Source organism: Malurus melanocephalus, unplaced genomic scaffold, assembly GCF_030028575.1.
Source record: "Malurus melanocephalus ecotype Western Australia unplaced genomic scaffold, MMel_1.1 scaffold_17, whole genome shotgun sequence".
In the NCBI taxonomy this organism is placed as follows: domain Eukaryota; kingdom Metazoa; phylum Chordata; class Aves; order Passeriformes; family Maluridae; genus Malurus; species Malurus melanocephalus.
The window spans coordinates 1,250,004-1,272,018 of record NW_026623249.1 but is presented as its reverse complement, the minus strand read 5'-3'; the positions used below and the strand labels follow the sequence as shown (position 1 = coordinate 1,272,018).

General features: G+C 35.6%; 1 protein-coding gene across 3 annotated transcripts in view; it reads left to right on the top strand.

The window, feature by feature from the left end:
* The window catches only part of CDK17 (cyclin dependent kinase 17), a 90,769-nt gene that overhangs the window by 32,088 nt on the left and 36,666 nt on the right, over positions 1-22,015 (top strand). For 2 of the 3 annotated variants that reach the window (XM_057387183.1, XM_057387199.1), the window contains exons 2-4: positions 6,361-6,509; positions 11,024-11,062; positions 19,768-19,932. In XM_057387183.1, the coding sequence (XP_057243166.1) occupies positions 6,392-6,509; positions 11,024-11,062; positions 19,768-19,932 (322 nt within the window). In that variant the 5' untranslated portion in view covers positions 6,361-6,391. The remainder of the gene's footprint in view (positions 1-6,360; positions 6,510-11,023; positions 11,063-19,767; positions 19,933-22,015) is intronic. The other variant, XM_057387192.1, reaches the window with a different exon arrangement.

Sequence of the window (22,015 nt, the reverse complement as noted above, 5' to 3'; positions counted from 1 at the left end):
CTTGGTGCTTGATTCAAGAACATTGAAATAAGTTGAAAGCTTTTCATTGCCTTAGGTCTTACGCTGTAAATAAAACTTCTTTCTTAGCACAATGAAGCAAATGCTTAAGGCTCTGGTGTGGGAGTTCAGATGCTTTGAGGACAGATGGTTCTGGGCTGAGAGCTACTGGAGTTTGGGAGAGGGTTCTTTGCTATGAGATTGTTTGATTTGGTGCCTGAAATGTGATGGGGGAAAAAAAAAGCAGTCATGAAAACTGTGCCTTTTACTGACAAAATTGCTCAGGCTCACAAAAGATTACAGATGCTTTTCAGTCTTCAAACCAAGATTGTCCTCTTGAACCTAGAAAGAGTTTTCTACTCAGTGTTCTTCCAAAGACTTGCTTCTTTGTGAGGCTGAGGAAGATTGTCCCAGAAATCATACTGCAACATTGTAAATCTGTTGCTAAAATAGTATTAGGGAGCAAGCTTTTGGGGAACACTTTTTCTTTTTTACTATTTTCTTCCTGAATGCTTTATTAAGGCTTTTTATGCTTAATGTTAGTCAAAGCTCAAAAAATTACAGACATTGATTTTGGATTGCAATGCTCATTACATCTTTCAAGATTTAATGTTTTGTGACTGTCTGGTAGTATTTATGCTACATCCATGTCACCTTTTAGTTCTTACCTTCCCCTTCAATAGAAAAAAGGCTTTCACTTTATGAGTCTGACAGCAAGTGTAGAAGCTTTGCCAGTTAGCTCATTTGTTTTCTTGGCTTAAATGTCAGCCAATTTAACCAGACTCATACTGTGTTTTTTCACTTGACAGTTGAGAGAACAGAGCCTTTGATAATTAACATGGAGTTATAAATCAGTATGACATATCTAATACAGGGAGATCTATCAAATAGTACATCTCTGTTGATTTTGCTGTTTGATATTGCTTGAACCTATGTGGGAGCAAATACATGTCTACATTTTAAAGAATGTAAACTTGATGTGATTACCTAAGTAAAGCTTTTTCAAGTCCAGAGAAAGAAGATAAGGATGGGATATGAGAAAAGGACTGCAAAATTTGACCTTTTGGGCACATTTGGTGTTTTTCATTCTTTTAAATTCTTTACCAATAGCATAGTTAAATATGCCTATAGTAATGCTCAATGTATTTTTTCACTCTAAGGATCAATTTTAAAAAACGTAAACACAACCCCCTTCTACTAATTTCTGTCCTTCATTATTCTTTAAAGGCCAAGGGGTTGGGTCTGGGGACTGTGAAGATAAGGAAAAGTATTCATAGTCTTAAATTAAAATAGGACAGGGTAATTTCCATATATTTTCCTTTTCAGAGTCATCCTTCCAGTTGATGATCTAGATCAGGAGCTGAATATAGATGCTCTCATTCACTTAGGGAGGAGCCTCTTTGCSTAACTCTTTTACTAACTAGTAAAACTATCCTCAGATAAGAAGTTAACATTTGTGAATACCTTTGTCCCTCTAAATTTGTGTAATTGTTTGGCTGTGATTCTGTGAATACATAGAAAAGGGCTTAACTGCTTTGTTCCATATTGAATATTGTTCATAAGGAAAAGGCTGTGAGCGTCCTTTTGCACAGGGGAGGTCAGACTAAGCTGTGGTATTTGACCTCACAGTTTCCTTTTCATCAGTAACAAAGGCCTTGTTTGTCAGATGTCGCTTACATCTGTACCATCAGTTCTTTAAAGCAACATAAAGCTTAACAATGTTTTAAGTAGCTATGTTTATGACAAGAGAGTCTAGTTGACCAGTCTCGTGTTGTTTGCAAAGACCAAGTGTGGAAAAATGTAGTAGAAAATTTTTTTGTGAACAAATGTGAATTGAGACAAATACAAAGAACAGATGCAATGACTAAAATTCCATGTTAATAATCCATTGTTGTAGAGTAGAATTGTGATTGTGAGGAGGTGCATCTGTATTATATGTGAATTTTAGGAGTGCTCAAACTGGTTGTTCATGATCTTGGATAAATTATCCATAAATTATCTCATTAGTGTAATTAATAATTTGCTTTGTGTTGGATGTGCAACATACTGTTGTAGTCAATAGTTGTGGTTTTTTTTTTTTTTAATTCAGGTAGATAGAGAACAGTTCAACATAATGGAAAGCTGGTTTTCTTTTTAGAATAAGGGGASAATATACTTGACAGGTGCTTCCTATTTCTGTTCTTAATTGATACCACTTGCAGCACTCTTGAGTTTTTCAGGCCTCTCTTTCTGACACAAGGAGCTCATATGGAGTGCTGTTAACTGTTTTCTTTGATGTCTTAYGCCTGGGCTTTAGATTGCTAACCTATCTTTAAGGGCCATGCGGCATCCATGCTGTTGCTCATGCTCTTAGGTAGGGTTTCTGATCCTCTCCTTTCCTCCCCCTTCAGCTGTTGTCTTACAGGTTAATTTTCCAGAACAAGAACTGCCTTTAGATGTTTGAAAAATACCTACCGCCTTGTAAAGCAGTTTGTAAAAGCAGCCAGATTGCAGCTTCAGTGTGTATCTAAGTGGAAAAGTGATTTTAAAATGCTTAATCTCTATGTAGATGGATCTCAATGCAATTTAACTTAGAGAAACAGAAGAGTCAGCACTTAAATTGGTTCAAARCTAATTGAAGTTGAAGGACAGGTTCTCTTTGACTTCAAATGGCTTTGAATCAGCAAAGTCTTAGTGAACTTKTGGTATTTATGACCCTCCTGAAGTAAACTGACTAAAATTGAAGCTGACTAAATAGCTTTATTGGTTTTGAAAATTTTAACTGAATTTGTTTAAACTGACAGGGATTAAGCACACATATTAATTGTGTATGAAGATCTTAATGCATTCCTTTTTTCACTTCCAAGGAACGAAGAGTCTGGGAAATTGAAGGAAGTGATAGGGCTTTTGAGAATTTTAGCCATTGGCAATGTAAWACCTGAATTTTAGTGAAAACATGAATGCAGAATCTAGCTGAGTTACTGCTTTGGAACCAAAATGCTTTCATGTCTGCTCTGTAGCTGGGGTGTTGTGAACATGTGTGTGTGCTAAATGGGAAATGCTGTCCTGCAGGCCCTGTGGGAAGGATTGATTCAGGGTGTGATTCAGGGTGTGATTCAGAGAAAGTGAGCTAGAACCCACCTTTTTTAATCTAATCTTACCTGGATGATTAAAAAAAATGGAGTTTGTTTTCAGAACTGTATTATAAAGATCACTTTTAAAAGTCGTTGGGCTCAGGATAGGGGTTTAAGACTAGTGAAGTGAATGGAGTTAATGGCAGTGAATGCTGGAAAATAGAAAAGGTAAATTTTAGCATTGTTTTCAGGGATTAATTTACATTGCATTCAAGGACAAAAAGACTAATTTTTCAGATTGTAAGAAGCAGCAGTTCCTTTAATACAGTGTTKCTTCCTTTATTTCAGTGTATTTATATCAGTATAAGGATTCAACAMATATGTCTCTGCCAGATTTTGTAGGTTGTATCAGATAGTGTCAAATCAGATTGCTTGTCCTCATTCTGTCTGCAGAGGACTAGAATTTGCATTAGCTGTATGCAAGTGTATGCATCTATCTACTGTGACATCTGAAATACTTGATTTGGGTATGACTTATTCAGAGTAGAGAAATTTACGGAATTGAATAGTCAAGCCTATGGGCTCTGTTCTAAAACCAAATATAAAAATGGCAGTGTGTTCTTCTCACAGTCRTTAAGAATTTTGGGAAATATTGCTTCTACATGTATATTACTAAGCAAATAACTCATTTGGGATTTAATTAGATTTACTGTTAAAGGAAGATAAAAAGTGTGCATATGCTGTTAACTGGTRAAAATGAATATTAGACAATTTGCACTTTCTGTGAAAGTGCTGTCATTTTAGAGAATTTGTGTTAGTCTTGGGTTGTATAGATTATATTTTCAAAGCTTTGTTCACTGATATATTGTCTTAATCTACTACRATTGAGCATGTTCTACAGCTTCGGCCATGAGAAAAAAGAACTCAGTAAGAGAGGACATTTCTAGGTGCTAGATGCTAGTCAGTTCTATTTCCTTTTTTCCCCCTCCTTTACAAATATGAACTACCAAGATTACTATTGCTGTAAAAGGAGGAAAATTTGGCTTCATAACGGTGAGCATCTTTTCCTTTCAAAAAAATGACATACATTTCAGTGGAAGAAAATGTTCACTTGCATGTAGATTCCCACTCCTCATTCCTTTTTACTGTAAATTATTTGAGAATCAAGCCATGAATTAATTCTGAATGTTAGCAAAAATGGTACTTTATTACTCCATGAAACTCCCTCATAACAGGAGAAATGTTGTAATTATAGTTAACAAAATTCTTTGGGGTTTTTTATTAGCTTGAGATTTAGAATGTCTCCTGGATTTTCTAATCCATATATCTATTAATTTATATGTAGTATTCTTCTGCAGTAGACCTTCCTTTTGAATAAAAATCTTTGCMGGCTTAAGTATTTGCAGGATCAAAAGCTAGGAACAGCCTGTTTTGCCTTAAAGGCACCTGTTTTTTCAGTTACTACCCAAGTGGAAAATTGGAAAGAAATTGTTGTGCCGTCAGGTGGCTTTAGGACATTATGTAGCTAAAAATTGCATGTATCCTTTTTGAGAGTAATGCTTGTAGGAAGATGCAAATCAAAAAATCCAATGGGAGTACCCTAAGTACACTTAAGTTATCTGTCCTTCCAAATTTTTACAAAAGTGGGTTTTTAGAGAAACATGGGCTGATTCTTCTTTTGAAAAATTGAAATGCAGAAATAATAACAGTTTCAAGTGAGGTCTTTAAAGCCTGGTCCTAAACAGGAAAAGCAACTTTCCCCTTGGAATGTTCTCTGAATGCAGTTTCTTAACAATAAGAGTATCCTGCTTTTGAGTGAGAGAGAGCAAAATTATTCATGCTAAGGTGTGGCTTTATTGCACATACAGTGTTGCATTAAAGGGGCAGTTTAGAAAATGCTRGCTTAACTGTATCTCCAGCAGTATATTTTATTTCTTATGTATCTGAACCCAGTGTCTGACTAATTCTGCTTTAGAGTAGCTGTGATTGCCTAAGRTGTTAGTTACCTTGTTGTAATCCACCTCTTTCCCCTTGGTTGCAGCTGTTGCTTTGACAGTGATTTTGCTGTTCATCTCAGACTTTGGAGCTCATATCCCAAAGTTCTTCTTTTATCACTCTTAATGTGTTACTCACTGTCCTAAACAATCTAGTCTTGTGAAAGTTTAGCCTATGTATGCATTCTCCTACCAGCAGCAGCCACTTTCAGATTTGTTCTACCAATTTGTTCTTCTTTTTATTATGGAGCAGCTAAACAAAGAGTAAGTAGCACAGTTGAAACATGTATACTTAAAGGGATGCTGTCAATATAAAAATAATCATATTCACAATTTGTTATTAAATGTGGATCTTTGGCATACCACTTCTTGCATTTCTCTGTTTAAGGAGAATGTTGAGGAAGACTTGATTTTGTGTGTGAACTATGAATTTTGGAGTGCARAGAAGCTGATGGGGAAAAATATATGAGCATTTCAGACTTAGAAGTATGCTGTGCCTGTGTTGAACACTGCATATGTGATTCTTGAAGGCTATGTGCAGATGAACAAGTTATTGTGAAATAACTTCAAGAGTGAGCTGTCCACATGGAGTAAGGAAGGACAGAATTGTACCTGTTGTTATGCAAGGGCACATGTATGGCACACCACAAAGGTCACATACCGGCTTAGACTTGTGGCCACATGTTTGTTGTTACAGTTTGTTTGCTTACAACTTTCCAGGGAGAAAGTGCCTTCTACTTTGTTCCCGGTTCCATCCTATTGACTTTAAAGAGAAGCATCYGTTCTAATCATTGTTGCCAGGTATTGGCTGTTTTATTTCCCTAGGTGGGATGGTGTTTGAGAATTGCTTTTTTGTTTAAGGTTTCAGAATTGCCCCCTTCCTCTGTGAAAAGGGCAAAATATAGAGGAGTTTGGTAAGTTACATCATAGAAAATTTGACTGAAAAAGAGAAAAGGTTATAGTCTCCTTCTGCTTAGGGGGATTAGTGAAAGAGACTATAGAAGAGGCCACAGAACACACATTCATCAAGTTTTTAGATGACTGTTTCTTTTATTATTGGATTGTAAAATGGTGATCAAGGTATTTTTCAAAAAAGGAGCCCAAGGGTKTTTTTCCAAACAGAAATAAAAATTGCATCAACCTCTCAAAACGTTCTTCAGTCCAAGAGAGTAATCTTGCTTTAAGGATTTTGTTCTAACTATAATTTGCATATTGCCCCAATTTTCTGTAAGCCTTCCTGCATTTTATGTCAGCCAATTMAATTACATTTTCTGATTAATTTTTTCTCACTTTTTGTTGTTTGTTTTTGCTTTCAGGCTTCCTTAAGCCAGACTTAATATCGATAGAATGAAAAAGTTTAAGAGGAGACTTTCCTTAACTTTGCGAGGAAGCCAGACCATTGATGAATCACTGTCTGAGCTAGCAGAACAAATGACTATTGAAGAAAACAGCAGCAAAGATAATGGTAAGCACATTTTTCTCGTTGTGGAAAAYGTAAAAATTTTGTCAGGCCCTACTCAAGTGAGCGTTGCTGGGGTTTATTTCAGTTTTCACGGTTGCAGGGACTTTCTCACCACCCCTTTTTTTTTTGGTTTATCTTACATTCCACTGCCCTAGTTCTTTCAACAGGTTGGTATGTTATTACATATTGGTTTGGTTTGCTTTGGTATTAAGCTGTTACACTGCTGTTTCTCAAATGCTACCTAAATTAATCTTTTTATATCACGTGCAGCAAGGCTTATAGATGCTCTTTCAGTAAACAAACCCATTGAATGAATTTATTGAGTCTCACATCAGCTTCATATGGCTTCAAATTCAGTCTGTTTTCAAAATCATTATTTAGTAATATGATTGATACTAACTGTTCAAGTATTATAGAACTGTTTACCTTACATTGGTGGTGCAGTGCAGTAGTCTAAATTCTTTCATCTCTTCATGTCTCTCAGTAGTACTTTTCTTCACCAAAATGAAGGTGACTAGAAACATTTAGGATAACCAGCTTGTCTCTGTATTCTTACACTGGCTGATCCCATAAGTGCTGGCTGCTGTGAAGTCCACATTAATGATGATGCCGCTTTTGGATGCAATCTGCAGTAATGATGACTGGAAGAGGTTTTGTTGCTTTTCCTGTTTCCTGGGCTGTAGCATTTAAGTCATATTTCATCTTCAATGCTGATTAGTGTTATTTTTTGCTCTCCTGATATCTAAGATTTTCCTCATTTATCAAGTGAKCTGAATGTTCTTTTTCTCCCACTTYACAACAATAAGGAATTCTGAATTTTCCCTCTGAAAGCTGGCAGGGCCAAGAAATTTGAGTGGACATAGAGGCAATGGAATTTGCCCTGCAGATTTTTATAACCCTATTCAAGACACATTAAATACCAAGGTTATGGAAGCAGAATTTACCTTAGGCAAAACAAAACTATTAATGTTTTTCATTTTTACCTTTAATCCCTGGTATATTCATTGCTGTTGTCCCATTTTTACCATGAGCCGTGCCCAGTGTTTTGGGAAACAAGATTTATTCCAAGTTTTTATGTGTTGATTCAGCAGGTCTACTCTGTAGCAGCAGTTGCAGTATTTTTACACTGATGTCTATTAAGTCCTTTCTGAGACACTGAGTTGTCCCACATGATTTCACTTGTATTCGCCTTTGTTGCTGATGCATATTTTTTCAGACCCTGTATATACTTCTGCAAGATTGATTTCATTATGTAAATAAGTGCTAAGAGTGTTACTTCCACACTGAGAAATGAACATGAAAAATTGTTACCAGCTTGAATGAATGTAGTGAACCGGTGGTTGAATTGATTAATTGAAACCTGAATCCAGGAAGAATAAAAATATTTTACTTTAAAGTGATCATGTCAGCTCAAGGGACAGAAAACACAGTAATTTGTTTACAGAAGCATGAGCTTGTGTCATCTTAAATCATCTATAAACCCATTTTCAGTTTGTAATATTTATCTGAGAATTATCCCAAACAGTAATACTTGGATGTCTGCATGCTTGTTGCTGAACTGTGACAAGCTTAACTTCTCAGCAGATAGTTTAGGTGCTGAAATAARTAAAAAATAAAATTTAAGAAAACATTCCTAATTGCAAATTACTTATCTAGCTTTTAGTGCACTCTTTCTTTTGCTTTCCATGGTAATTCATTGGCCAAAAGGAATCTTATATGCTAAAACTGTGGAACCAATATGTGCTGTGCTTATACATGCAGAATGTTATTGATGCCTTAGCACAGTCTTCTTGGGTACACTCGAGGTATTGTGGGTCCTCTTGAAAGAAGACTAAGAATATAAACTAATTTTGCTATGCCTAATCTTTAACTCATCATTTTATGTCATTAAAAAAAGTTTTACTGACACTTGCTATCATTTTCAGATTCTTCCCATGCAGTTATTAGTATCTTTCCTATCTTTGATCTTGCAGAGGTGAACAGGATGCTACATTGTGGATTTTTGTTTTCCTTTGTTATTTCTTTCCAACCCTACTTTTCTTAGAAAGTAAGGTTGGAAAATGCTTGCTGCTCTAGCTAGTCTTGCTTTTCAAAGGACGCTTTTGTTTTCTCACAGATGAAGATATTTTGAAAAGTATTTTTCAGACAGACTGCAGGGATTTGGGCAACGAGTGTTGGGAAAACAGCCAAGAAATTATTTTTCTTATTTGGTGAAAGACCAATTTGGTAAGGAACATAGCCTGGAAAAAATCCTTCGGTGGGCATTTAAAAAATGCTTAGAAAGGAGTTCTTAAATGAGATAGGTTTGCCTTGGCATCTTACAAAATCACAGTGCTGAGAAGCTTCTACTAACTGTAAATATCCAGCTGGGACACATGAGAGAAGGTAGTCTCTTGAAAAGYATTTTATAAAGTGATAGCTGCATTAAGATCATGAAAGTGCATCCTTTACTGCRTTGGTGCTGATCTCAGGAGACAGGAGTAACCATCTCCTCAGTTCTGCTTTTAAGAATAAACAGCTCCTTTACCCTGTGGAACAGAGAAATTCAAATGTGCCCAGTTAACAGACTTTGAATCTGAGACTAAAGAAACTCAAAAGGCACTGTCTAGTAAATCAAAGGCATGCCAGTATCTTAATCTACAAAGAATCAAAGTCAGGGATACAAACAGTCCCCAGAAGGTTCTTCTTCATATGTGCTTTATTTTCAAACATTGCATCATGAACTTGAGAAATGAGAGTTGAAGGGCATTGCAAGAGTTGAAGGGCATTGCAACTGTGCATTTCAGGTCAGAAGTCAAGACTAGGCCCTGAAAACTGAAAGCCTTTACTGCAGAATTTTCTTCCATTGTTATCGTCCAATTCTTTTGTTTTAACATTTCTTTCGAGCAGATGGCTCATCTTGTCTCCTGTCATTCCATGCTGATGGCTGTGTTCCTTGAAGGTTATAATTTTAGACATGCTAGTTTCTTTCCTTCCTGGGAAACAGCTGTGTTACTGGGTGGTAGAGATAGCGGAGACTGTGTTCACAGAACACCACATCTGTGCTGACCTGGAATCCAGATTCATCTACRTCTGATTTTCACATATATATCCTGTAAAATCTTTATTATATAAAGTTGCATTTCAGSGCTGTCTTTCCAGATGTAAATCACTTGTGCAGACCTTTCCTCAYGGTCACCTTTTTGAACCTCTGTTGTTCAGCTGCCTGTGAAATGTTTCTTGTCCCACAATTGCCTGTGATTTCAAGTAACTGCAGCTCCCATCCAAAGGCCCACCTTGTCATTAGCTCCAGTTTTGAGTATGTTTTTTCAGGATTCAAAGAACAGTACTCCTGATGTAGAACAAATTGTCCCATTTGTAGTTCACAGACATAAAAATAGATCCATAACTTCTGATTTCTTTGCAGTGCATTGGTACCACTGAATCAGCTAACATTTTGTATGCAGTCTCATTTAATACATGCCTCCTTCATCATGTATTGTCAGTACAATCTCAGTATGCATCACTCATCCATGAACAGCAAAATGGGATTAGCAGGAATCAATCCATATTGTTCAATGCAGTAGCACAGAGCTGTTGCACTGAATATAGAATAACCATTTGGTTTGGGTTTCTTTGGAACACCATCAAATTATTTAGTGACCAGAAACCTATATATAACTAAATCTTTCTTACAAATTATGTTCATCATAATTGGCTTCTGGGTGAGGAAGCGCTGCCAAATCAGGTCATAAACCATAAAAATAGAGGGACCAGTGAAATGCCTAATAATATATCTGAAGCCTTATGAACTGTGGACTGTATGAAGTATACTTCAGGCTAGTCTTTTATCTAAGTACAAAAGCTTTTCATGGTCTCTGATGTTTCAACATATAAAACCAATTAAGTGGATTTGTTGTTTATTTTTAATTCTGCCATATTTTAATTTCTCGTACTAATGATGTGCTGACTTCCTTTTTTAATTTAGATTCTACCTTTATATATGCATTTATATTAATATTAAAAATATTAAATGGTAATTTGTAGGAGTTGACAACTAAATATGTTCCTGAAATTTTTCTCTGCCACTGACATACAAATGAAATCTGGCTAGAAGTAACATCCAAATAATGCATATTTAAAGCCTAATTAAGTGTAAAATTTATGTAAATACTTCAAATACATATGATCCCTAATGAAAGCAAAAAATGTGGCTGTGTTATCTAATATGAAATGCATTATCACAAACTCCAAGCATGCTTTTAAGAATAATTGCAAGATGCTTTCTAAAATACATCCACAGCTCTTGCATTAATTTATAACTAACTTGGAAAGAATTCTATTTTGTTAAGGTTTTTTTTTTTTGTAGAGGTAAATACACATATACATAATAAACCAAAAAAGGTGAAGTTCTGATAGAAATGGCTACATGAATTTGTAAAATAATATTTATCTCCATTTGGTCTCTTTTAGCTCAGTGATGTGATCATAGGATCCAGTCTCATGAACACTTGCATAATTTTTTTGTAATTTTACAGGTGTGAGTAATAATGGAAGGATCAGCTACGGTAAAGTGCGTAAGTGTTTTTTAGGTTTAAGGCATTAATGACTAAATACTCTGATAAGAGGGATGAATGTTTTATAAAAATTAACACATTGCAATACTGTCTCAGAACATCCAAATGCCTTTGTAGTTGTAATCATTTCATATCATCTTCAGCAGAGCTGAGAAATTCCCATTYCATCTGCTATGTAAAATTCCTTGAGTGCGTAAGGAAAACAGTGTGTTGCAACGTATTTTCAAGACGGTGCTCTTGAATTGAAAATATGAGCCCAGAAATGCTTACTGATAATATATCAGTACAGTTTCTCTGTTGATGTTGGAGGAAAGTACCAGTATGAAAATGCAGGCGTGTACGGGAAGAAGAAAATCCCAGAATTGCTGTAACTCATTCTAGAGCTACAGATTACTGTGACTAATTGGCAGTTGTCACAGCTAAACACTGATCCTTGTTCTGTCCCTTACAATGTACTGACAGTGTTTTTATTATAGTCTGTATGTACCCTTCTATGCTGTGGTATACATCCATTTTTGTTAGTACTGTTCAGTATGGTTTCTCCATCCCACGTAAGCTGCACAGCATAGTGTTCTTTCTTCCCTTCAGTTTTAATTTGCTTCTTCTCACAAAACCTAGAGGCTCCTGATATGTGGAAGTGCTTATAAAGTGGAATGAGCATGAAAATGTAGTGCCTGAAAGCATGCTGCAGAGACTCGTAGGCTTGGAGAGCTGTGTGGTGGCCTTGTCCACTCATAAGTGTTTTCCTTCACAAGCAGAATACAAGTTTGGCAGGAGAACACAATGTTTAGATGAAGAAGTGGACTCTCTAAATGCACCAGATTTCTGTTACTGTAGGCTCACTGAAAGATATACAGAGATTTGTTCTCAAATGGTATTCAGATGTCATTGTTAAGTACAGAAGAGTAAAATACACATAGCTAGCCAACACAATTTATTTCTGAAAGTAGGCAAAACGAAGCTAGATCCTCTGTTTCCTGGTGTGGTTGGCAGCATGGTCTCACAGATTTGCATCGGGAGTTATAGGGTAATTGTATGTGTGGATGCAAGGATAGAGGCCAGGGATACTTGTATCTTGGCTGTGATGTTGACTCACATTGAATAAATTGTAGCTGAAACATTTTCCTAAAGCGTTTGATGCAGTGTGATGCCTTCTGCAGTTGTGATTTTAAAATGATGGTATATTATGCTTTTATGTTTTGAGGTATGGAACTACCAAGCCTATGTTCCAGTACAGGTTCTGAGGACTAAAAATATTACCTGAGAATTATCTTCTAAGCAGTATGAAATAATAAATCTTAAAGGTGGGGTTTTGGCTTTAAATATGTTTCACTTGACTCTGATCTTTTTTGTCTTGGTACCCAGACTGAAGGCAAAACTTCATTCTGTGTGAAATCAACTTTGAAAGGCTTTTTAGGGAGTTTTATATCTTGATCTCATTTCTCATTCTTGTCTTTGTAGTATGGTTTTGGGCATTGTTTTGGTAGTTCTCACAGACAGAAAAATTAGTCCTTTCTGTCATAAATTTTTTAGAAAATGTTTATAGGTCATTACATTTATACTGCCATTTTAATAATAGAGGTACTTCATTTCTTGGAGGAAGTTGAAGACTGTGTTTCTTCAGGGTTATATTAGCATGTGTTTTTAAATGTGCTGTCAATATTTTTTGCCATGTGTTGTCAAGGTGAAGAACGTTTACTCTGAAATGACTTCTGTACTCAAACGGATTAATTTGAGCATTGGGAGAAACCCCTTGAGATTTTAGCAACTTTTAAAAATTGTGGTAGTCAATAGTTTGAAGTTTTCATCTTCTTGTTTAATGAAAAATACTGGTTTAAGTGGTATTGAGTAGTTGTTTCTAGAGTGACTTAAAGTTTTCCTGGGTATCACGTAACAGAATCCAAGGAAAATCCCTACAAGATAATGTATAAATACACAGTATTTTGTAGTGTTTCTCATCCAGCTCCTGGTGAGTATATGTATAGAGAGTATATTGCAGCTTTGGGTTGTTTAAATGTATCTTCTATGGAAGCTGTCACCCTGCAGTCAACTCATTTTACTGAGTGGCTCTGTCTGCCTTACAGCTGAGCAATTAAATATTATACAGTGCAGCATGCCAGCTCTGAAATATCAGAAATTCACTCATTTACATTCTCCATTTTCTGAAGAAACTAAAGGTCTTGACCATGGCTTCTTCAGCAGTTTGTTCAAAACATTTTGTGTTTCAAGTAAAAAAAAAAAAATTGGTTTTATTATGCAAAAACTGAGTAAACAGTAACAGAGCCTAACATTCAGATCAGGTAGATGAATGTGTAGTAGATGTTACTGAAAGATGATTAAGCTRTATGACACTGGCATTTGAGAAGCCTACATAAATAATCTTAAAAGGTTGTGATGATGCATCACAAGCTTCATGATTGCAAAGTTGTTCAGAGAATGAATATTTAGTTTCATAAATGTAGTTTTGACRCTTTTCCATTCTCTTTCAAATTGGAAATGAAAAAAAAAAAAACAGCCTTGGAAGTTTTGTGGAGTAAGGGTGAGGTCAAGGTGCTGGAAAACAGACTATATAGAGTCCTGTCCTATAAAAACCAGTAGTGGATTCTTGAGATATTTAGTTAGATTTTATTACAGTTGAGCCAGTCCAAAGTCAAGGTGCAGCTCTAGGTGTCAAGTGAGGTTCTGCTTCCACCGTTCTGCCAGAAGCTGTGCTCTGTATGCCATGGTGATCTAGTTCAAAAATCAAAATCAAAAATTGCATTTCCATTTTGTTGAGGGTGGACCTTGAGCCACTTGAGCCATTTTTGATTGAAGCAATGAATTTTGGCAGGCTTGCTGTCACACAAGTATTTGTCCTTMCTAAGAATATGGAACATGGCTGGGTTCCATTCCCGTTCTACATCCAAATCAGTAAGCATAAATGCCTAATCTCCAATATCTCCTTATTTGATTAGAGAATCGCCACTAGTGTATTATAATTTTATTTATATGAAGTTGATGTATGGTTTGCATGTCCAGAATTCCAGGGGTTGTGGAATCAAACATTTTTTTTTTGCAGACATACTCAGCTCTATCAAAGATGTTTGAATTAAGAGAAAATGTCACCTTCTATGACTGGTGATTTTAATTCTCTGTTGCAGCTAGTTGAAGCAAATATAGTTCCAAAATTTAGGCAGCTAAGTCTAAAGAAACAGCTTGGTCTCTTTGTCACATAATAGCGATACTCATGGGACATAAAAAAAGAAAGAGTTAGTTGAGTATGTGATAATATATATTCATAAAAAGTGTTCTAAAATGCATTTACATTCCTAATGAAAACTCTTTCTTTAATCGACCAGCTGACTGGCGTGTGACTGTATGTCAGTGCTAAGGCCATGCAAAGAAATGCCAGGCAATTCTGCAGGCTCTCTGAAGCTCAGCTTAAGTAAATCCAGTTAAATCCATCACAGGAAATAAAAAGTGGTAGTGTGGGTCTTTATTATCATAGATAGATGAGGAAAAGAAACCTTGTGGATTACTAGAAAAATTGCTTAACTCAGGAGTAATTTGAGGTTGTTTGTGGTTRATTTAAATTGCAGTTGAAGAAGAGGAAGCATCTTTATTAAATAGTTGGGTTTAGTTAATTCCTCGGACAAGCTTCTTGGTTGTATACACTGCAGTTTTCTTGGCTCTGGGACTTTCCATAGTTGTGAAGTAAAAAAATCAGTTCCACTTATGTTCAAATAAATTCATGACACTTCACAATTGAAAGGTTTTAGTGGTTCATTTGAGTTGTTTTCTGGTTTTGTATACTTGCTAGCATTGATGTTGGCATTATTTCAAACTTATCAAATCAGTGGTACCTTAATGGGTACAGTGTTTTCTTAAAATATATGTGTTTATTCTAAAACAGATCATAGTCTTGCAACTCTTAAAACATATTAAGCCAGGCTGATTGTATTTTGAACAGTGTTTTTGAATAATGCTGTTGTATTTATTTTGGGTTATGCCAATAGTAACGGAAGTTTGAATGATGGAATGTGAGGAGTACAAGAAAATGATCCAGTTTATATAAAGGGTTAGCTCAGCACTCACAAAACTTGAAAATGGAGTAATACAACACTGCACAGTCACTATGYATTACTCAATTTTAAACCTTGCTGAAGGTGCACACTTAAGCAAGATAACATGGATGTGGCATTTTAAAAAAGGGGTGTGTGTTTTTATAGATAGAAAATTAATGTGTGTATATAGATTTATATTTTTTAAGAATGTCTTTTGTAAGAATTGTTTATTGACACTGAAAATTAATCGTGTGGTCATCCTCTACATCAGTATAAGATTTATAAATATTCTCACTGAGAATGTTAGTTAACTTTTTTCACATTTGAAGACTAGATTTGCATGACAGCTTAGTAGGTTGCCTAAGAAATGTAAGGTGAGATGGCATTCCTTGAAAGATGAGTCCAAGATTATATGGTGTTGTAGCCAAAATAAGAAGAGAATATAATAATAACTGACAAAATACAATTTGAAAAGAACCACTGAGAAGTCTCTGCTTCAGTTTGCTTTCTGTATTCAGTTTATTTTATTAGTTTAGAGTTAGAGATTTTAGAGTAGGGCGAGGAAAGAGAGCTAGAGATAAATGACTAATAAGACCCTTATTGGAATGATTGTGCCAGTGAGAACCGACACAAGTGAAGTTCCCAGGTGCTGCAGAAGTCTGGTGCTGTAAGGACAGCTGGAGTTCTACCTGTCTTCTAGTCTCTGAGGATGACATTTGAGGACAAGTCTAAGATTAGAGCCCAAAATACAGCATTATTTCCCCAGTGTACTGTATCAGTTTCTAGCTCAGAGACTTCCTGAACTAGGCAAGTCTCTGCGTGGTTAGCAACCCTGAGCAAATTGCTTGTTCAGTGTCCTCATGAATCTTGTAAGTTCTGGTAGTTGTAGCATCCTGTGGTGAGGAGTTTCCACAGAAGAATCATTTTATGTGCCATATGCAACCTGCCATGTCTGGCTTTTTCACTGACCCTCCCTCTTGTGCTGAAGGAGGTGGTGGATGCAGCAGATTCCCAGGTGTCCTCTTCAGCCCTTCAGTGAGTCTGTGGGTTGTATCATTCTTCTGTTGTTTTAATCTGTATGAGAGAAGACCAGAACTGTGCATGATCTCAAAATGCAGTAGATCCACACATTTGCACAGTGAATTCTTTAGTGGTTTTTCACTCCCCTTTTAATTTCCATCATTCAGTTTGGCTGTGGCTGAATATTAAACCAATCGCCGCATGTGTTACTGTGTCATATTTACCAAGTACAGTGACGCTAAAATAAGGGATGTTGGTGAGTTTTATRTAGGGGAACCATTTCTCTTTTTAAAGACAAATTAAACCTATAATCACAGAAGTAAAATTAGAAGTTTTTATAGATGTATGTAGTAAAGGCATTTAGCTTTTACAGTTTAGACGTATTTTATTCAAGACCAGACAGTTGACTAACCTCCAACTTAAAAACTGTGGTGTTATATTTTAAATATAGTGATTCGACATTCTAATAATTCTGGAAAAAATGAAGTGAATTAAAATAAATTGTCACTTCAGAGAAAGTATTTGTGGGTGTTTGGAGAGAGAAAGTTAAGTAGTCTTTTCAAAAGCACTTTATTTAATTATTGTATCTCATAAATACATGAAAACTGTAATAAACAGTCTTGTAAATTAATTTCCAGCAAGAATTTGCCTGATCATTTTCAATATTTGTTCCAGCTTTTGGCTGTTATGTCACTTTTGCAGGGAGGAGGTAACATAATGCAGAATTCATGCAACTGTTTCTTTAGAAGTTCCTAGCATAGGCAATGCACTTAAGTGTTTATAACAAATACGCTTTTCCAAGCCATAAGCCTATATGTTATACTGTCATATGCCATGTGATCCCTCCTTTTTGTAAATTAATGTGCACTAGAATGTGTATCAGTATTTTAAACCCCTATTTATAAGCAAGTAGTATTACTACTTGTCTTAGTCAGAAGTACAGTGTTGTGTGAGCGTTTCTGTAACCTTCACTTCATTGTCTGTCAGTAATTATGCCTGTCCTACTATATGACCTAAATTATTGTTTCAAAATTTTATAATGATGTCCACAATTTAGTACAGTACCTAGGGCAGTGAAGGAAGGTAATAGTTGCCTATGATAACAAAAGTGATTTCTGTATAATTGGATCTTATTATATCAACCATTTGCCTTTCATTTGTATAAATTTACTTATTAATGTGATCTGTATTCATTCTTGTATTTGAGCTGAACTTTGCATATGTTAGGATATTTCAGGAATTTTGTTTTAATCTGTAAAATACATACAAATTTACCAGTGCCATGARGAAAACAAAATTTTTAAACAATCATCTCGGTGCATCACACTGTCATGTTAGTAAGGAACATTAAAATCAATCTCTACATAGACATTCAGTGTATTCATAAATTCTGTCATCTTTTAGGTACCGCACAGTTTGTGAAAGTAATTACWTTTAGCATGAGTAGACAAAAGCCATAACACAGAAGATACTATTCATTGCTTCACCCCTGCCTGTAAACTCATCTCATGTGAGGTGTTTAGAAACTTAATCAAATTAGCAAAAACGTTGGAAAGCTAAAAGCTGATGTTATCAAAAGCAGTAGTTGTGCTCAATGTGAACCTGTGTGCTGTCATGTGGAAGTAGTAATAGATCCTATTAAAAATTGATGAGGAGTTTGCYGCCTGCTGCCCTAGAATAAATCTGCTGTTGAAGGCATGCAACAAGGAAGCTGGTACCACTCTTAATTTAAAAACTAATGCAAACTAATGCATTCAACTGTTTAATAGATGCAAACTATTATAAAAGAAATAAGTATTTTGGATACAGATGTGCAGATGTTTGAAGATGCTGGTCATACTTCACAAACATATACACAGATGTATGGTGTATTTTTCCTCATGTTCTCCCATTCTGAAGCTGTGTTTATGGAGGATGCTAATAAAAGGATGCAGGCAGGTTTGTAACAGTGCTGATATATCTTTTCTGTTTTCTGCCTGCAGCATGTTTTTTCCCAGGGCTTTTTATTTTTTTTTTCCCTGCAGCAGCTGAGTTAATGTTTTTGGGTTTTCTTGTCTTGCTGTGTTATTCATGTTTACATGCAAAAATTCCTTGCATAATTATTCCTTAAGGTCACTGACCTGTCCTTGGGTAAGTCTGTCTATGTATTTCTGTCTCTGCTTCAGACTAATCATAATATTGTATCTATAAGGTTTTGGTATATGTGGGGAGGGAGGGGGCTCCCTTCAGGATCCTGTTTTCCTTAGGTGATTAGGCATTTGTTGCTGTTCCTTTCCTTCACCATTGAAATTCTGCTTTCCGTAAAATACATTCTCCTAGCTATATTATTCTTAGTACCTTATTTTGGAAGAGAAAGCAAGATTTTGAGGTCCTTGCATGTGGGAATATAAATTGGAATGATGAACTGGCATAGCAGACTGCTCCCTGTCCCTGGAGGTGTGAGCGAAGCTCTGAGCACACCCTGGGAGCAGTGGCTCTGGTGGGCGCCGCTCTGCTCAGTAGCGCTCACACTGCAGTTGCTCAATCTGTGGCTGCTGCCTTTTCTGAATAATACCAAACTACATTAATTTGTATTGTTATTAAGAATCAAAAAATAGAAAAATAAAATTACTGAATCTCAGCTGTTATTTGGGCATAGCTTCTGGCCTTTCCCTAGTATAGGGACAGTGCTTGCATGTAGCTGCCAGATGACTCTGATCTCATTTTCTGAAGTGAGAGTATTTTGTCTTTATTTTCTTGTATGAATGACTTCTTTGGTGGTTGTGCTAAGTGCACTGTCGTGACAGTCAATGCAAGTGGACATCTGTTCTGCTTCTTTTGGGAGGTAAAATAAAAAAGCTTGTTGTTTTGAGAGTTAGCCTGCTTCTAGTATCATGTCAACCCTCGAGGGCTAGTCCATGTGTGCAGAGTCAGGTTGCTGAGTGAACATGAATACCCAATTTCTGTGCACACTTTAATAAGATTTAAAAATTTCTTAATGTTTCATCATTTTAGAAAGTGCTTATTAATTATAATAACTTTAAAAAAAAAAATCTCTGAACTGTCTGAAGCACTATTCAGTTGAAAGCCAAAATAAAAACATTGAATGCCTAGTTTTTCTGATATCCTGTAAGTTAATAACCTTAATTATGGCATGACAGCTCTGGTGAGTATAGACAGGTATGTTTGTTTCTTAAGATGTCCAGTGGCAAGGCCTTGGTACTAATGATGGACAAGAATTTTGAGAGGGAGAATATTTTGAAAGGCTTACAGTTGAATTTGCTCATCATAGTTGATCTAACAGCTGTTGTTTAAAAGTAAAGATGACACATTGTGCAGTAAGACAAAAGAAAATAATTACAGTGTTTTGGTTTTATCAACGTTCTAAGACTGTATACTCAGGGCGTTTACTCATCCAGCGGCAGAATGACAGAATTTAATAAAATAAAATTTGGGTTGCACTTAATGCCATGTTTTGTACTTGTTTGTTAATAGAGAAATGGCCATAATATGATGGTCTACTATTAGCATGAAAGATAATCTTACCAGACTGGTGATTTCCTGCTTACTAACTTTTTTTTTCTTTCTCTTTTTTCTTCTGGCATGTTCCTGACAATCCTGCTTGCTTGTGACAATGAATATTTTGATCCTTGTGAATTGTAGAGCCTATTGTGAAGAATGGCAGGCCTCCAACATCTCACAGCATGCACTCATTTCTCCACCAATACACTGGATCTTTCAAGAAGCCCCCTTTACGGAGACCACACAGCGTCATAGGGGGCAGCCTCGGCTCTTTCATGGCAATGCCCAGAAATGGGAGCAGATTAGGTAATTTCTTACATTGTTTAAATTAATTTTTCCTCTGAAAAATAATTCGTATTGATTTGTAKCAAGAGTTGTAAATATTCTAATGCTTTAATAAATCTCTGGGTGTGCGGTAATTTTTTCTGGAGTTTGAAGAATTTGTTTTTAAGGTATCGAATTAAGATTTTTTTTAAAGCACTAAAGTAAGATTTTCAGGAAGAAAGCAATTAGAAGAATGGACAGAAATCACCCATGAATTTTTGACAAGTTCAAAAGTTATGAAAGTTAAGAAATACTCTTTCTTAATAATTTGCAAGGAGCTCATGTGTCCATCTCAGTTAAGCTTTGGCAATAAGTACAATAAATGTAATACGGAAAAAACAGGATAATCATCCTATAGGTGCAGTTTTAAAAGAACTGGTGAATTGCTTTTCAATATTATAGGGAAAAAAGTAGTTTTTTCAGTAAAAAATTAGGATCATTCAGTGATGATTAAGTATTTATTGTGGTTCTGAGCTGTATTTGTGCTTCTGAGAAGCAAATAATTTATGAAGTATTTTTCTTCTTCAAGTAATTTGTCATGTTGCTGCCTCCAGTCACCATTAATGTTTTACCCCGCTTTTATGTTATTTTAAATTATGCTTCATTAATTGATAGCAGAAAATGAGAGCAAGTCACAGCTTCATTAGAGTTTTATTATTTTTTCGATCTTCTGCCCTCCTTTAGAGGTGTGATAAACTGATCTTCAGGATTAAGCTATGAATCTTCAAGATAGTAGTCAAACCACTTATGTTATCCTCTGGTGTAATACCACTCATCATTTCAAAAACATGCCTTTTTAATGCTTGAATGACTATTCAAACTGATGGAAGACTGATATCCTTTTGAATTTACTATAGTAACTATTGCTATCATGCAAGAAAATGAGTKTTAGTGTGTGCAGTTTGACTACTATATCAATTTCTGCTTTCACTCAAGTTCTATGCACAGTATTTGCTTTTTCAGTTTTGCCAAGCCAAGCTTTAGTTAAATTGCAAAAAATGTAACAGGAAGAGATAATTAAAAAAAAAATAATTGTGTACTTAGAGGAACCTCTGTTTAGGAATATGTAGTCTTTAAGGATTATTTGTCAAACAAGATATATGTAAACTAAGTACAGGAGCAGCAAAGATGTTGTTGAGTACAGAGATGCCTGTAAGTCTCGTACTTGTGTGTTGCCCTTAACAACAAATTGTAATTTTGTTGAAGTAGTATGGAATAGATGTACAGAGTGTATCAGGGAATCACAGAATGGTTTGGGTTGGTAGGGACCTGGAAGATCATCTAGTTCCAGCCTCTCTGCCATGGGCAGGTACACCTTCCGCTGCACCTGGTGGCTCTTTATTTGTATGTTAAGTACCTTGTTTTGCTCTGGATATGATAATGCTTTTTTTTTTTTTTTTTTTTTTTTTTTTTTTTTTTTTTTTTACTCCGTATTTGATAAAAATGAAAGCTATGTGTGCATGTTATCTAGTAGTAAAAAACAGGACTACAAGTATGTGCAAGCGTATTTCCTCTTTCTGCTCCTTTTTCACATCCTTCTTTATTTTGTTCCTGCCATATAAGAATAGTTATTACTCATTAGGCAGCTGAGGTTTTCCCTGTTGGGATAATGACATCAGAAACAAAATGGTCAAATATGCTACACTGCCTGAGACTTTAATTTTCTTTGTTTTCTTCATCCACCCTCTTTTCTTTACAGTTTTTCCTCTCTTTCATAGGTAGAAAAATGGTATCAGACAGGTATCCTTGAAATACCACAAAATCATGGCAGGAGAAGGATGGTTATTTGGTTAAAACCAGATTAAACTGAGACCTGCCACACGTGCATCTTCATGCTGCCTTTGTTTGAATGAAATTATCAAATAATCAAATAATTATCAAGTAATTTTTATCAATACAAAAATTGATTGAGAAGCCCAGAGGTGTTTTGGAGTGTTGTTTGCCATTTGAGCCCTTGAGTTTCTGCACTTGTGTTAACATGTAAAATCCCAAAATACTTTAGAAATAGTTTCTACTTGGAAACTCTTTGTTAGCTTTATGTTTTGTAAAATGCTGTGTAAAGGAA